This window comes from Argiope bruennichi, chromosome 8, assembly GCF_947563725.1.
Source record: "Argiope bruennichi chromosome 8, qqArgBrue1.1, whole genome shotgun sequence".
In the NCBI taxonomy this organism is placed as follows: domain Eukaryota; kingdom Metazoa; phylum Arthropoda; class Arachnida; order Araneae; family Araneidae; genus Argiope; species Argiope bruennichi.
Window position 1 is genome coordinate 96,107,628 of NC_079158.1, and position 16,123 is coordinate 96,123,750.

The following is a 16,123-nucleotide window of genomic DNA, read 5'->3' on the forward strand; positions in this document are numbered from 1 at the left end:
CAAAACTTTCAGCAAAAAATTATTTATATTTCTTTAAATAATTTATTCTTTTTTCGGTCTCTAGAACAAATTTTTAATTTTTATTTCTTTTAATACTGAAATTTCAAATGAAAATTTTTTTTTAGTGCCTTAAAAACAATAATGAAGTCGTAAGACTTTTGCTCGAAACATCAGCACAAATCTGCATGGCAAAGAAATGAATAATCGGCTGGGAGAAAATAACCAATAATTCCTCTCACGCCCAACTGAGCCTTTCTCTGAATATCTCTTTTATAAACAATATCCGGAGAGATCCATAGCAATGGGGGAGAAAGGAAGGGAAAAAAACCATATCATTTCTTAAAGTGTGAAAAGAACAAAAGACTGCATCCCCCCTTGACGTAGGGAGGTCACAGATTGAAAACGAATGCTAAGAGAACAGAGACGAAGAATGCTTAGAAAGAAAGAATAAAAAATAAGAATGTTCGGAAGACATTCAGTCCTCCTTTATTTCAGAAGAAGTATTTTTCTGCTTTCCTTGGATATATATTAGGAAAAAGGAGAAGAGAGGGGAAAAAATGTCTCCTTTTACTCCTTTTTTTTTTCCTCTCTCTCTTTCTCTTCCTTAATAATTTTTTTCTCTTTCCTAACCTTGTGCTTTAATCTATGTGGCCCATCAATTCTGCAGCCTCTTTTAGTCAAGGAGGAACCGGGAAAAAAATATAAGAAGAGAGCTTGAATTTCAACGGGTGATAATCGGGTGGTAATGATGCAATGGAAAAGCAACAAGGCATGGGTAAAGGATAGGGTAAAAAGGGGATATCTTGGGGAAATAACGTCACAAAGGGTTGGGCAAGGGGATGGTAGATAAATAAACAAATAAAAAAAAGTCACAGCCCGAACTTCTATCGCTATTTTCTCTAGGGTTTTTGGTGGAGAAATTTGAATAAAATTCTCATCGCAGAGTTAAATCTGGCCTCTATCTGGCGGGAATTTTTAGTTCTCTAATGCTGGGGCTTCTATGTATATATGGATATGTATGCAGTGGGGTGAAAGAAGGACTGGGATGGAAATGAATTTTCTCACTCGGTGGTGCAGGGGTGGGGAGGAATACCACCAAACTCTTTTAAATATTGGGGAGATAAGGGGTATCCTCGAGATGGGGTGAGTGTATATTATTGAGCAATATCTCGAAATCGTAAAATTTCCATAATCGAAGGGTCACATGCGCGCTTTTGAATAGATATTATGCGATGCGTTATTTGGGGGGGGGGTGAGAAAGGCGTGTCGTCGAATATGCTTGCGAAGTTCGTATGGAATCGACAAATGAAGCAAAAAATAAATAAAAATCGGAATTTTTACTGGGTGAAAAAAAAATGAGGATGAAGCAGAAAAATCTGTTGAATTTACATAGTAATGTTTTTTTTTTTTTTTTTTTTTTTTTTTTTTTTAACTGAGTGATAATCCAGATGAAGTTTTATTTTCCAATAAATATTTATAGAAGGTATTATGTTTGCTTGTGTCTTAGAATGTATAAACTTTTTCAATTATGAAACAAATGGTTCCTAATTATATTAAAAGTTAAGTATTCGTGTAGGCAATTTTTTTAAAATCTGAATTGATTTTAATGTGACTCAATTCTATTTTTAGAAACAAAAGAATTTTTTTACTGTGATAATAGATAAATGATTAGAATATCGTAATTTTAATGATGTATTCATATTAAATTATGGAAATATAATATATGAATTTTCATATTGAGGAATTTTGTAGCACGTACAGTTATATGAAAATGTTCCACGTGATTTGTGGTCATATCATATATTGCTTATTTTGAAACAGAATTAAATTATTCTGCCTATACTTTTGTTAAAGAAATAAAAATATATAGTTTATGTAAAATAAATTAAACAAATGATACGTTTTATCATAAGTGTTTACCTTTTCAAATTAAGACTGGAATAATTCATTATAATCCAAAATGCTAATGCAATGAAACAAATCTTTAATCTGAATTTTTTCCCTCAGACTCCGATCTCCCCTCATCGACTTTTCTTTTATTTCGCTAATAGTTCTTTTAATGAAGTAGTGCGTCGCTTATCGTTTGTTTAAGGCTTCTTCTCCAAAATCAGAACAAGACAACCATGAGGCTCATCTTTTCGAACCGGTTGTGACGTACCTAACAAAGTGTGCAGTGTATCTTTCACGCCTGTCTGATCATCATACCGCAAGGATTCCTTCCTTTCTTCCCCCCTTCGAAAGGAGAAGAGACCACGAGGGATGCAGAGCAGAGGAATCGCGGGGTCCAAGTGCGGAAACTCTTCCCGCTCCATCAGAACCATCTGCTGGAGTCACATAACCGCACCCCCACCTCCTTCCAATATCTTCCTGTCAGTTCGGCTTATCGCACCGGGAGAAGGCAGTGGTCATGTGACACAAATCCAATCGCCTACACCCCTCTTTTAGTCTTCTACGGAGAGATATCGTCCCACGAGACCATCCTTGTCAACAAGAAAGTCAGATAGCCGTGAAGATGGTCGGCTGAACTTAAATTGAGAGCATTCCACTGTTGGGCTGTCAGCTTTACTGCTGCTGGACTTTCTTTCAGCCGAAATCGGTTTTAAAAATTTCACTGCCTCATCATTGGTGGTTGATGAGAAAAAGTTTCAAGTTCAACCAAAGCGGATTATTTATTTATTTATTATTTTGAATGCGCGTTCTAGAACTTTGGTAGATTGTTTTAGACCGATTTCCTGCACCATAGTCTTTTTCTAAGCCTTTGTACAATATTTTAGGCCAAAAGATATGCTGATCGTTAATGGCTATTCTGGTTGACAGTGACCTCTCCTAACAAGCGATTTCTGATGAACAACATTATGCATGCTTCTTAGGATCTCGATGAATTTAAACACTTTGTGTTTTAACAATGAAATTTTGCTATACATAATAGTTGTAGGTTTTAACAGGTAAAATTTGTTCAAATCTGTCAATTAGTTTTAAAATACACTAGAATCATCTTTCAAATACTGCTTTTATGCAATAACTTTCATGCGATTTCCAAAGAAATGTGTGCGTAAGTTTAACTCATCAATTTGATTACTTGATGAAAGCAATAGTTAGACAGCAATTTATATCTACAACTTATAATAAAATCAGTTTCCCCTTTAAATATCCTCTTTTATTTATTGATTGATAATTGAGGAAAAATTGCCATAATTGTCATTTTTTTATATGTTTATAAAATGTAAAATTTCGAACAATTAGAATTTTTTCCAGTGATTATCGTTTCTAACTGCCCCTTTTTCTGTGTACAGAAACAGCTAAATTGATCCCTCTTTTACAACAATCCACCTTTGCTCATTTTCAATGCTTATGTGTCCCGCTTTGTCTCTTCAATACAAAAAACCAGAATATAAAAAATTGATTATGAAAAAATAAGTTAATTAATATCTGTTGTGAATGTAAATTTACTGAATTTAAACTCTATAAGTATTCGCATTTCCCAATGATATTATCAGAGATGCAATTTCTTTTTCGTTCTGTTTTTCATTATTTTTATTTTGATACTTCATAGAATGAGGTAAATTCCCATTTTGAATATTTTCCCCTGCCATACGAACTTTAAGACAACATGTCTTAAAGTTCGTATGGCAGGGATATTTGATATTTTTTTAAACGTCTTGTTTTATTTTTTGCTAATATATATAAAAGCAAAAAAAAAAAAAAAAAAACCTTCTTAAAAGCATATGCGAATAACGAAATCGGAGCTTTTCATATGCAAAACTACCGCATTCGCATAAATGCACCACTTCCTATACCCAATGAACGCCTGTATTGATTTGAGAGAAGAAATAACTTGGTTTGGAAGTTCCTACTTCGGTCGGTAAAAGCAAAATTCCTCTCTATAGGCAAAACCGTCTCCGCTCTTTTTATAAAAGGGAACGAAAAATGATATAATGGCGCATGTATCATGTTTACTGCGCGTGAGTTTCAGTTAAACTGCTCCCGAAACTGCAAATATGAGATATCTGCGGGAGTATAATGCCTCCGAAATCGAATTTTAGGTATTGAAAAGAGAAATTCCGGGAACATTATTCCGATCTCCGCAGAAATAGCTGAAAGTTCCTCTTTTCCGTTGGAATGCTTTCTCTCTACCCCCCGCCCCCCCCCCCTCCATTTGTTTTTACCATACCCTCCTTTTCCAACTCGAATTTTCCATCAGAAGATAGGGAAACAAAATAAATAAATATAAGCCCGTTACAGATATCAACTGTAAACAAGTTGAGAGAGCTTGAAAAGGTCCGACTTTTTTTTCTGTACTTTCTTTCCCACGGTTTTTTATTTTTTACCAGGCAATCCAAAGTCGTTTCTTTCCTACTTCTTGGAAGACATTTTAATCTTCTTTATACTGCACTCCTCGGAATGAATTTCTTAGATCCTTTACCCCCTTGAAGTCCCCTTATACTCTCTTTTTATACATATATATATATTTCTTGCCTATCTCATTCTTCTGCTGCGTCTTACGGTCGCTTCTGTACCAAAGCAACATTCTCTGTATAATTTATGTGCCAGGATTGGCTACGGACCAAGAAATAATGCTGGAAGAGGCAGAAAACGACAAAGTAAAGAAAAAGAATAAATATATATAAAATATAAGGGAAAGAAAGGGGGGAGGGTACGATGAGGGGTAAGAAAAAAGATTCGAAAAGAAGAGGAAGCCGAAAACGATAGATGGAATCCCAGGATAAGGAATACAGACAGAGAAAAATATTAGCGCAGGAATAGCTTTTTCTCCGCCCCTGCATCCCTCTCGACCACCCCGCTTCTATACATATGAGAATATATAGAAAATACGGCCGACGAGAATGTTCAAACCGTGAACACATAATCACGGCAGAGTAACCTTCTAAAACCTATTCCGAGACGGGATAGGAGAGCGAAAAGAATAAGAAGCGGGGAGGGGGGAGCATATGTATATGTGTACATATATCCGAAAACGGCAGTCCCTTTTGTGCCCACCGAGACAGCAATTCCAATAAGCTGTCGTGAGATGTTTGAGCGTCAGAGCCCGCCACCCCCGCCCTGCTTCTCCGCTCCCAGTTTTTTTGTCTTGCTTCCCGTTTCTCTCTGGGATCATTTTTGATTCGGCGACGTTAAGTCTTCGCGACCGTCCGGAGGAAGATTCTCTGTCCTGGTCCCCGCACATAAAGCACCACCGATGAGATTTATACAACTGCTGACTGCTCTTATCTTAACTGTGCAAAAGGCGCTCTCAATGTTTCTACGCCAATTTGGCGTAATTTTTTATCCAACTATCCCCCAGGGTCTTTCTTCTTTTGACTTTTTTTGAATTATGCTTTCTTTAGGAAGAGAGAAGTTGGACTGCTTTTTGAATTATTTTTTTCTTTCTCTTTACTTCTGCTTTAAAAAAATAACGGAGGGAAGAAAAGCCTTTCATGTAATTTAAGGATTGTACCTTACTTAACTTTTACTTTTACGAGATGTTTCTAACATTTTTAGGTATTTTTAGTATGATATTTATTTGTAAAACTGCTTGTTTCAGCAATAATAAACTTTTATTACTATAAATATGAAAAATCTAGATTTTACATATTCTTTTAAGTTATTATTTTCTATAATTTTCGATTTATTGCTTCAAAATTATTTTATATGTCGAAATTAAATAAATCAACCAATGCTGGTTAATAAAAAAGCAAAACGAATAACAATTTATGTGTAAATATAAAGCAATATCCTTTCGATTCAGTTATGAGCTTGCAATTAGTCTATGGGCACTGATAGCGAAAGATTAAAAAAAAATGCGACTGGGATATTCATGCAATCATTTACAATATTTTTCAAACGATTTTATAAATTCTTATATTTAAAAAACGTTGCATTGATTAAACTTATTGTGAGCCGCCAAGCGAATTATTAGTAAGTCCGCTGCCATGGTTTAAACTTGTGATGCAGATCATCTATGTAATTAGATTATCGCTTTTTTTTTGTTATCTCTTAATTCTTGTAAAGAAGAGGGTAATGATTTAGATAGTACGTGTGAATCACATTCAGCTCAAGTGACAGCCAACTCTTTAAGCAATGCAACCTTGAACTTTTCATATACGTAGGAGTGTTAAAACTTATTTATATTTTAGAATCAGAGAAGGGCATTTGATTCCATAAAATTTTATATATTTTTAATATTAATCTGTTTATTGATATATACATTCATTCTTAGCTCGTAGTGCTTTTTATTGTTCGTAAAGTGCCACTCCAGATTTCATGTCCCTGTTCCTCATCTTTGGTCAACTATTTTGAGGATCCCATCACACATCCTGTTACCATCTCAGTCGGACGCCAGGCCTCCTAAGTCCCTCTCATTAACCTCCAGCGAAGACTTCGCACTACAATGGACAAGCATAAATCAGAAGCACGTTGCGAGTTTTCGGTTCAGCTAATCTAGTGTCGAGAGTCCATCTTCAGAAGCAGTGGTTCTTCCACACCCGCCCCCTTTAATCAGGGCAATTCTCTGTCCTCTCGAATGCTTCCGCTAGGGCTTGCAAGAATTTGAGATGGGGTGGCAGGAAGGTAGCCTGTCGGATGCTACATTAACTGCTGCAAACCTAATCGCCAAAGGGTGTATATACAACGCGTGCTTTGTTGAGGAAGGATCCTCCCTCTCTTACACTGCCGAATAGAGCCAACTTCTTGTTTTAATTGATATCTTTCGAATTGGATTGGATTACTAAAGTTTTAACATAGGGTCAAAGATACATTTCTGGAAGGCATAAAATGTTAGAATTTTTATCTACGCCCATCAATTTGAGTTAATTGAATCAATTCTTATGAACTTTTCAGATTTATTCAGCTTATTTCCTTGAGATTGTGTAACATTTTCCCACTTAATATTGAATCACTTTTCAATATAACTACGTGCCATGACATTAGAAACAGATATAGAAATTCTTTGATATAAATTTAGGTTTATTATTTTTTTAAAACTTCTCTTTGACACAAATTAACTTCAGCACAAATGATATTTTATAATATTTTTCACTTGAGCTTTGTTACCATTGTATATTTAAATCATATCAGTTAATAATATTATTGACTTCAAAAGGTTTTAACAAATTTGTTGAATTTTTTTTTTTTTTTTTTTTTTTTTTTTCAAAATTTTAACCATAAATATTTTTGACGTATGAAGATTTGAAGATTTATTTCACGAAAAAGATTTTAAAACACAATTTATTACATTTTTTTTTTTTCCTCTACTCGGTTGTTAATCAAAAAGGTATTTGGAATTACGATTCAAATAACATAATCGTCTGCAAGTATGAGTGAAATATTTCATTTTCGTTTTTAATGTAAATAAATAAATTATTTACATTGAAATTTTTGGTAGTTGGTATTATTATTTACTGTTTTACAATCATCTGAAATTAAAAGAAATCTTATCTCCAAATAAAAATATATATTGATAAACCATCTCTTAATTTAAAATTTATTTCAAAAATTTGTAATCAATACATTTCTTAATCAATCCTCAGGTTCTGAAGTTGAAATATCAGCTCTTGTCATCAATGATTACATATCTTTTGCACTAAAATGCGAATGAATTTCGATTTATCAATCATTGCTCATTGAAAATTTATCATTTAAAAGAAGAAAAGTCGATCATACTTGATAATTTTTTGTCTCCTTTCACTTTCTGAATGTCTCCTAAAACTCCTCAATATTTGATTCCGATACCTTCAATGTAAGATTCAGTATTTAAATTTTTGTTGTCTAAACAAACCATTTTAGATACTTCTGCTTTTTTTTTTCTCCTCTCCTTTTTCTTACTCCCATTTCTTTTCCTTTTTCGAACCTCCTTCCATTTTCCATTGTTTTACTCTTAAATTTGTTCATCAATGTCGACCGTCCTTCTTCAAGTGCGGATATTGCAGTGAACCCGATAGGTGGCGTGGAATTTTGTGGCGTGAAGCAAACCCCTAAATAAATGCCATACACTGGAAAAAGATTTCTCAGTAAAAAGGCAGAGAGGATCGAAACAAACAAAAAGAAGAGCTGAGCAACTAAGAGAAAAGATTTTTTTCCCTTTCACTCCCCCTTCTTCCCATCCAATAGAGGAATTTCTCAAGGGGGAATGGAACCTGCCAAAAAAGTAATAGTGTCGCAAAGTCATTTTCCAGTAAATCGCCTGAGAGGCATTAAATTGTCCACGTTGCAGGGATGATGGTGGTACTGTGGATACAGGGGCCGATACTGAACCATACCCTTTATACATTCTTTTTCCTCCTCCCCTTCTTTATTTCGTTCTCTAGTACCTCCCCTCTCACACCTCTATTCCCTGACTTTATTTTTCTTTCTTTTCTTTTGTCTTCTATCTTGGTCGGAGGAAAAGGTGCTAGTAGCAAATAAGAAATCGTACTGTTTCAATAAAGCCCTCTCTGTAAAGAAAAAGGAGAAAAAAGATTCAGTCATGGGGAAGGTAGTCCGAGATTGGGTCGGGTCATGTTATTTCGTCCGAGTCCCCGAAGTTGGAATTGGAGGAGAGTGCTTCTTCTTGAATAGGAGCTATTTCCGCCCGATTCTCTCAGCTTTCCTACCTTGATTCCACGTGAGCTATGTGATCTTAAGGCAGACGAAATAGGAAATAGACTGCCTTTGATAACCTTGAATATGTACTGTCGATGTATTTCCCTACTGGACAAGGGATTTCATTCTTGAATGTTAAGCATGTAGCATGTCTTGGGCAATATTTTGAAAAAATGTGAAATTTTTGTATTTGAAATGAAAATGCCCTCCTTTAATCCTTCCTTTTGCTTTTTTAAATAATTTTGATGGCAAAGATGAATTATATCTATCAAAATAAATTCATGGTTGTGTTGCTTTATATTTCTTCAACTAATTGAAAACTCCTTTTGATTAATAGAAAGTTGTCTTTCAGTAATAAAAAGTAAAATTGAAGACATTCAAAATAAATATGTTAATTGAGGTACATGAATTGTTGTAGGTGATGTGATGCTCTAGATAATGTTATGCAGTGTCCATATAATTTGCTTGCAGAGTAGATGATATTTATATTGGCTGTAATTGTTGACTTTTGTGCAGACAACACCGGCCCCAAAAATATTTAGGATTTTATATATATATATATATATATATATATATATATATATATATATATATATATATATAACATAGCCGATATTATACAACATGGCATAACAATAAAATGATATGCAGTGATATACAGCTTATAAATTGAAATACAAATTTTTGCTTGAATAATTTCTTGAATGTCTGTTATTCCTTCATAAATAATTTTCAGAAATTTAGCTGAAGCTGTCATCATTACAGATATTATTCACCGTATAGGCAAATAAATATATATATGTAGCCGCTGCTTAGATTTCCCATTGACTTGCTATTAAGGGAAAAATCGCAATCGTTTTCTAGACAATTTAAAGAAACACTTCTTTCTCCAAAGAGTTGAGGATAACCATGGATAAAATGCACTATTAAAAAATTTAAATATGAAATTGAATATAAAAAAAACACTGACGAAAAACAAATAACGACATTTTCTTGACTAAATTTCAATCTTTATGATAGTTGCTCTTTACTCTTAGTACCATTTACTCTTCGGTGACCCATTTACTCTTAGTACTATCCGATTTGCTGTATTATATAATAATAGTTCAGAAGTATTTTCTGTTTTTAAGATATTTACTTTAAAAATGTCCATTCCCCTATCTTCCCATTTTTGGTGTAGAATTACATGATACTACATTCGACAGAATTTCAAAATTCCCAAGATGGCAAGACTAATTGTCGAATACTTCCTATGATCTACCTTATTATACGAGGTCCGTCTTATTCAAAATGGCCAGTTCTAACATTCCGAAATGCTGAAAACAGAAACAACAATCCCCTCTCCGTATTTCGCACGTTTTTGCACAAGATTAACATTTAAATGTCCTGAAAGTGATCGCAATCGATTAGTAGTAATTGCTGCTGAAGCTGAGCTCGTCCTTTCTGGTGGATCGCGCCGTGATAGCCACACGTCCTTGCGTGGCTGGGAGCAGTTTCCACAACCATCAGCGACGGGTGCTCGTAATTGAATAAGAAGTTTCTGAACGTTATTAGCGGCCTGCAGAAGGGGGGGAGTGCGAGGAAAAGATCCCACATAAATATTAATTCATGTTCTTTCGCTCTTTTCTCTATCTTCCGTGCATTTTTGCAGTAAGTTCCTTCGGCACGCGAGATTTTTGGCGAAGGTTTTTTTTCCCTCTCCACTTTCTCCCTCTTCGAACCACGTTTCGTCCAAAGATTTTGAATGGTGATGGTGGTTATCTGTCGAAATTGTGGTTGATTTGTCGGTTTGTGCTCTTTTATTGCAGCAGTTTCCCCATGCTGATTAAGTATTAGTGTGTTTGTTTTGGAACAATTAGTTGAGGATATTTAAAATCGGCAGCATGTATACTTGTTTATTCCTACCAGCGTCAGTAATTGCCAAAATTCTTGCAGCGTTGCTGAAAATGTGTAATCATTTCTGCAAAGAATCGGTTAGACAGTGTTTGAGAAATGTGGAATTTATCTCTCTGTTCTTTTAATTTTTTTTATGTTTGCGTGCAATATGTTCCTTTAATTCAAAATCCAAAATCTTTTCATGTAATATTTCTTGTGCTAATTTCAAAACTTTTCAGGTTCACTTTGAATTTCAATTCTTGACTATTAAAAATTTTTTCTCTTCAGTATTAAATTATTATTTAGTTTAAATATTTTTTGGGATATTTTTGATTCAGTTACTCACGTCCCACTATAAAAATTTATTTCGAATTCGAAGTACACTTTGCATTCATCAATCCCATCTTATATTTTATTGATTATATGGCGTTTGGCAATGGTGGCATTAAAACAAAATAAGTTCATTTAAGAATAATTATAAGTTTAGAATTGAGATTTAAAAGAACATTGCTTCCTTAAAAGATATAAAGACATGTACTGATATAATAGATATGAAGGTAGAGAAGAAGAAAACACAGACTCACGCTGATAGACACAAGAACTGTTCTAAGACTAGTACTTTTCGGCGTTTATACTTCGGTAAGGGATGATTCGAGAAAGATGAGCACGTATTACGCCCCTTAATACTGTGAATGAGCTGAATTCGCCCTATTGCTAAATATAAATATCTTCTCTTTTCATCTTTCCTTTCACGCCGTTTTTGAACTAAATAAATGTGTCCAGACGTGTGCTTAAAAAGCGTGGAGAGTTTCCGAATCCTGAAATGAACAGTAGCATAGACTTCCGAATCTTAAAAGGAATAGTAGTATGTCTTATACAAAGCAATAAATTTTGAATAAAATAAAAAAGGATATAAATAATGAATATAATAAAATAAATGAATAAAAAAGGAAAAATCGGGAATGTTCATTTACTTTTTCTTGATCTAGTTCACTTTTAAATTTGGAAGAATAAATCTAATTGACGTTCACATATATAAATCAACAGTCCCGGGATTTCTTTTTAATTCTTTTTTGCCTATAACTTCAGAGATAAATCCTATTCCTATTTTAATATTGCCTCAGATGCGTTCCAGCTACCGACAAGAGAATATGCAGTGGTTTATATCATCGCAGAGACGACATATTATTCTTCGCATTTTATATTTTCACAAGTTGTGTTTTATTAGTAATAGAAAATCTATCGACTGCAGCTAATATGCAGTGGTTTATATTATTATTATAGCTTATACGCAGGAACAACATATCCTATTTAACGTAGTTAATATTTTTGGAAGTTTTATTTTCCAATAGAAAATTCATGGACTGCAGTTATCAGTTTTACTTGTTAATTAAGATTAAATCATTGTAACGTTACATTTAATCAATGTGGTATTTTTTAAAATATGAAGATAATCAGCTAAATTTCTAAAGCTGTTGCATTAAAAATTAAATCAGGAATGGAAATTAGAACAAATAAAACATCATTTTTCTGTCCTAATTTCGTTTATATATAAAAATACATTAAATTTTTTTAAAACTAAAATAAACAAGAGCTATTAGAAAGCATTGGCTACTATTAAAAATTTATTACGTGATGCAAGAGATGCGATTGATTAAATACAAATCTAAAGACAATATACTGATGTTTTCATGCCCATGAACTAGTTTTTTCTATTTAATAAGCATTTTTCTAAAAGTGAGCATAGTTTGAATTCAAAAGTTATTTTTAAATATAAAGTAGATTTCTATTCATGTAGATGTGTGCACACCTCTTAATATCAGTAAGTAGTTGATCGTATTTCCTTATGTGTTATTCCATCTCGTATTTTTCTCATACATGTAGTAATTTATTTCCTATATTTTCATCATATGTAGTAATTTATTTCGTATATTTTGTTCTAAGAGATTTGATACCGAATATATTTTTTTCATCAAGTTGAATGTCATATCTTTCTGCGAACATCTACCCTGATAATGCGAGTTTAATACTTAACGATTTCTCTTTTAATTTCTTTACAGTGCTAAGTCTACGGAATACACAGGAAGAGGAACCTCCCGACCCTCAACTTATGAGGCTGGACAACATGCTGATCGCGGAAGGGGTGGCTGGTCCGGAGAAGGGCGGCGGCGCCGGCGCGGCCGCCAACGCTTCGGCAGCGGCGTCCAGCGGAGGTCCTCAGTCGGAAAATGCCATCGAACACTCCGATTACCGCGCCAAATTAGCCCAGATTCGCCAAATATACCACCAGGAACTCGAAAAGTACGAACAGGTAAGTGACACCACTTTGAACTTTAATAAAATAACATTGGAACACTTTGTACAAGTCAAACAAATACTATATTCCCCAAAATCCGTAAATCGACTCATACAATAAAGTCTGATTGTAGATTTTGAATACTAATATGCAATTTCATTAAATTTTAAATGGTATGTTTCGAGTTTTTAGTTCTTAATTTTCTGAATATGGTAGGAATTGGTATTGTTTGAGACTAATTATTTCGCTCAACAGTTTTAATAAATTGAAACAAAACCATTTATTGGTTATTTGCCAGTATAAAACTACATTCTATTTTTTTTTTTTAAATATACGTTATTTGATGAAAGTATTCTCGAAATTGAATCTTATTTCATCCTTAACTTAGTAGAACTGTAGAAAAATTATTCAAAAAAACATTATTTGCTTGCTGATCATTAAAATATTTTAATTAACGAATTAATTCATTTTGGTAATTTGTTCTGTGAAGTATTTATGTATCAGGAATAATTAATGTTTAACAGAAATAAAGGTTACTATTTTCCAGAAATTTGGCATATAAATTTCAAGAGAAAATGTTGTAATTATGACAACGAAGATTCTAGATAAAATTATTTTAAGTTGGATGTGTCCACACTTTTATACAAAAAGGTTGTTTAAAAATTGTTTACAACATTAAACAGTGGAGAATATCGGATTAGCACATGAAATTACCAATTAATATGTCCTAAACTGCAGAGCATTTGCTCTTATATACCTGCATTCTATGAATTTCTGAATGTCAATGCATGTAATACAAAATTGTCAAAATAAACAGAAGTTCTATTAAAAGAATGTGACAACTACATACAAGACTGATTAAGATCATATTTTATTTATCGGAATTTTAAATTTCTTGCTGATAAAATATTTTTACAGACATTAAAAAAATTCCTCGCATATTCTACTGCTGAATCCCTAAAATAACTTAAATTATAAAGAATTTTTATTCACTTATCATGTATTTTTGCTCTTAACGGAATTTTGCATGAGCGCAAATAGAAATGATGTGATATATATTTTGTGAGATTAGGGACTTTTTAAGCCTCTCTTCGCTTGTAATTGCACTTTAGCATGAAATGAACTGTGAAACATTTACCGTCTTCTTCCAACGCTCTCCCAAGTGGCTATTATAGCTAGATATTAATATATATACATTTTTTTATTCCATCATTGCTGGAAAGAAAACTTAACTTTTTAACTGCTTCGCAAATATTTGACCCTCATCTTTCGACCCCCGAGGGTCCATTCAAAATCTCCCTTCTTTTTCAAAAAAGAAGTAAAAAAAAACTGCCTCTCATTCCAACCGGGTCCCAAGATGTACGAGCGTGAACGATTCCTTCTGAATAATTTCATTAGTTTACCCACTCGAAAGTTTAGGCAATTAGAAAGATTCTTAGTCATCCATCTCAACCCTTACCACTTTTTTTCCTTCCTTTACTACATTCCCTTGCTTCCTCGAGGGATGTATCATCCCCCTACAAACAGGGTGCTATTTCTATTTACCCATGTGGCGGTGGAAATTAAGCCGCCATGGTTTGTGTGTACCTTTTGCACAAAAGCGCGTGGACCGTGCTTTTCTGCTGCTTTAGAAGAGATGAAGGGGGTAGAGGGAGGTCGGCGCTGGATGAGGGGGGGGGAGAGAATCACAGGGAAGACTGCAATAAGCCGGGGCACCTAGTAATAAAGGTTGATGGATTGCGAACAGTAATTGCCGAGGCCTTAACTCTCCCGTACCAAGTGGTCCAGGCAATTTGGTTAGCCCCGCTATTTAGCATACAAATTGCCCCAGTGACGACTAATTACGAAAACTTTTAGGGGTTGGCTTCTGCAAAGGTAGCTAAGCTGACTCGGCTGGTTCTCTGTGTATGAGAGGGATCGGCTAGTAGAACTTCCCTGCCTTGCTAAGACTCCGATTCACTTAAAATTGCGGCAGGCCCGGATTTATAACGGGTTTATACCCCTTTGGTTTTGACTGAAAGTGGAAGGGGTGGGTAGCATTCTGTCTCAGTTTGTCACGGCCCACACTCGCGTCAGTCTGTCAGATGGTCAGTCGGCGTTTATTATGAACCTGCGGCCGCATATTTTATGAGCTGTCCAGGGATGCTGGATCTCTTGAATATAAAGTAATCCTGGACGTGTTTGTTGAGAACTTGCAGAGAATGGCTATTGAAACTGGAAAGAAAAGATGATGCGTGTAATTCTTAAATGGAAATGTGCTTTCAAAATAAATTTTAGAAATAGTTGTTATTTGACAAAATGTAATAAAAACTTTTTTTTGTTAGGTTGATGAAATTTGAATGAATGAATTGATAAATCACTATTTTTCATCGCTACGTAATTTGCATTTAATACCGCATTTCATCTAATTGGGATGAATTGAAACCAAGATGTCAGTTAGGTGAAGTTATACAGTTATGAACCAAACCCAATTTTGTACATTTCTTATTCACTATTAAATAAACTGTATGTAATTGTAGTTTGTTGCCTAAAATCAAACTAATTGCTATCCATCATTAAACAAAGTATTTATAAAAATATTATGGAATTGGGATTTTTTTTAATGTTAACTTTTCAGAAAATCGCTACATCTCTAAATGTTTTGATATTGGAACCTTATAGTAATAAAAATGTCAAATTAATTTGTATATCCAAAAAGAAAATTTTTATTTATTTATTTAAACACTTATTCCACTTTCATGCGAGATAGCTTGTAGTTTGCAAAAAAGCTTCCTGTACAGCAACTTTTCTTCTTATAACGCGTTTTTCATTCTGAAGTTATTAGTAATAAAATTTTTAAGCTTTATTTTATCTTCATCCTATTTCAGAAATTACCTTCAATCTCACTTTAATATGCACTGAATCTTCAAAATGTAGATAAGTCCTGCAAGAATTTTTGAAACAGTTAAAAAAAAATTGTCTGAAGTTAAGTAATAAATATAATACTTGCTGTGTCACTGGATACCTTTAAGCGAAACAGGAAAACTAAAAGTAATCTGTCAAATACAAAGAAAATTACCCCTGATTCACTAAGAATTTTTTTAAAGAATGAATGCATTTGATATTACATTGATTTGGAATACATTTGATTTATCACATGAGTAATTGTAAATTGAATCCTGCATTCAAAATTTCCTATTCAGGGCATAAATTATTGGTCTGGCTTGGCGCACAACTTTATGGCATTGTTTTATGGCCACTTACCATTCAGAAGTCAAGAAGCCCCAGCAGCAAGATGCAATTGAAACCAGAAACTATCCTCTTGATGTGTTGTGTCTTGTCTCAAATAACCCGAATAGTCATCATTTATCGTCAGCCCAAGAAAAAGGGGGCAAG

At 33.9% G+C, this 16,123-nt stretch overlaps 1 protein-coding gene across 2 annotated transcripts in view; it reads left to right on the plus strand.

Moving 5' to 3' along the window:
* LOC129980579 (homeobox protein extradenticle-like) overlaps positions 1-16,123 on the plus strand; it is a 287,760-nt gene that overhangs the window by 217,497 nt on the left and 54,140 nt on the right. For both annotated transcript variants that reach the window (XM_056090954.1, XM_056090955.1), the window contains exon 3: positions 12,513-12,763. In XM_056090954.1, the coding sequence (XP_055946929.1) occupies positions 12,513-12,763 (251 nt within the window). The remainder of the gene's footprint in view (positions 1-12,512; positions 12,764-16,123) is intronic.